Source organism: Galeopterus variegatus, unplaced genomic scaffold (genome assembly GCF_000696425.1).
Source record: "Galeopterus variegatus unplaced genomic scaffold, G_variegatus-3.0.2 Scaffold6089, whole genome shotgun sequence".
NCBI classification, from domain to species: domain Eukaryota; kingdom Metazoa; phylum Chordata; class Mammalia; order Dermoptera; family Cynocephalidae; genus Galeopterus; species Galeopterus variegatus.
This window is the reverse complement of record NW_007732200.1, coordinates 113,938-115,293: the sequence shown is the minus strand read 5'-3', so window position 1 is coordinate 115,293 and position 1,356 is coordinate 113,938. Positions and strand designations below refer to the sequence as shown.

Sequence of the window (1,356 nt, the reverse complement as noted above, 5' to 3'; positions counted from 1 at the left end):
TTTTTAAAAAATTAAATATATATATATAAACCTTACTTAAAATTATACTTAAATGAATTTACTTAAATCTTACTTAAATACATTCATTTAAATGTATTTGCATCATTCTATAAATCCACAAACATGGATCGCTTGCCATAAATAGGAGATAACCACAAAAATAAATACAGTGAGAATAACATCACGCCCACTCTTGCTAGATGCAATTGCAGGCTGCAGCCATGGCCGCGCTCCCTGCAACAGTGAGCCTAGTGAGCTGCAGGCACCAATGCCAGGGTTCCTCCAAGGAAATGGAGGAGCTGTGACGAGGTGAAGATCACACAGCACCCAGCTTTCTTTCTGGGCAGTTCTGTCACTTCTCGCCCTATGTTCCTCTTCAAGTCCCTGACATCACCGGGGGCTGATAAGAGAGGTTTTGCCAGGGCCGGCCACCCACCCTCACAGGGATCACCAGAGGTGCCTCCAACTTGTGTTTCTGTGACACTGGCAGAAATTTCTGGAGCTGGCCAAGCAGGTTGGAGAGTTCATCACATGGAAACAAGTGGAATGTCCCTTCGAGCATGACCCCAGCATCACCCACTACCTGTACACTGCCCCCATCTTCAGTGAGGACGGTAAGGTGGCCCACGGCCTTCCTGACCCCCAGGCCATGGGACTCTTGGGTGACCTCTTAGTCAGTCACTATTCAGGGCCCCCTGCTCTGAGCAGAGCTGCTCCATGCCCACCTTTGCTAGTTCCAAGAGGGAGTGGGGAAGTCTGCAGCCCCCTGGATGGCTGGTTGTCACCCCAGGAGCACTTTCCTCATCAGTAAGGTGGGGTGATGATAAGAAACACCCTCCCAGGGCTCATGTGAGGATATCCATGCCCTGGGCTTATTGTGGGTCTTTCCACAGCTGGTGCGTGTGTGTGCATGTGTGAATGTGTGCATGTGTGTGTGTTGCATGTGTGCACCATGTGTGTGAATGCGTGTGTGCACCGTGTGTGTGAGGGTTTATAATATGCACTGGCGTGAGATGAAGTGTCCTTCTCCAGAGTGCTGATAATGTCTGTCTCCTCCAGTAAATAAGCATTCCCATCTGATCATTTGTCAGGTGCAAATTTGCTTGCAAATTTGCTAAGTGGTCAGACCTCAGAATCCCCCTCTTCCAGAAAGCAAAGGTGCTGGAGAAGCCATTGGTCAGCTGGGCTTGAGTTGGCTGTGCTGTGTAGGGGCAGTGTGTTCCCATGGTTACTGGCTGTCATCCTGGAAGACCCCCTGCTCAGCACTTGGAGGGTCTGACTCATCATCAAAGCAAGTGTGTTACAAAGGAATGCACATCCATGCTTGGGGAACATTTTCAGCCAAAAAAAAAAAAA

At 48.9% G+C, this 1,356-nt stretch overlaps 1 protein-coding gene across 1 annotated transcript in view; it reads left to right on the top strand.

The window, feature by feature from the left end:
* LOC103605811 (ras-GEF domain-containing family member 1C) overlaps positions 1-1,356 on the top strand; it is a gene marked incomplete at its 5' end in the record, with an annotated part of 18,435 nt that overhangs the window by 8,993 nt on the left and 8,086 nt on the right. Inside the window, one exon of the mRNA XM_008590437.1 lies at positions 491-614. Within this exon, the coding sequence (XP_008588659.1) occupies positions 491-614 (124 nt within the window). The remainder of the gene's footprint in view (positions 1-490; positions 615-1,356) is intronic.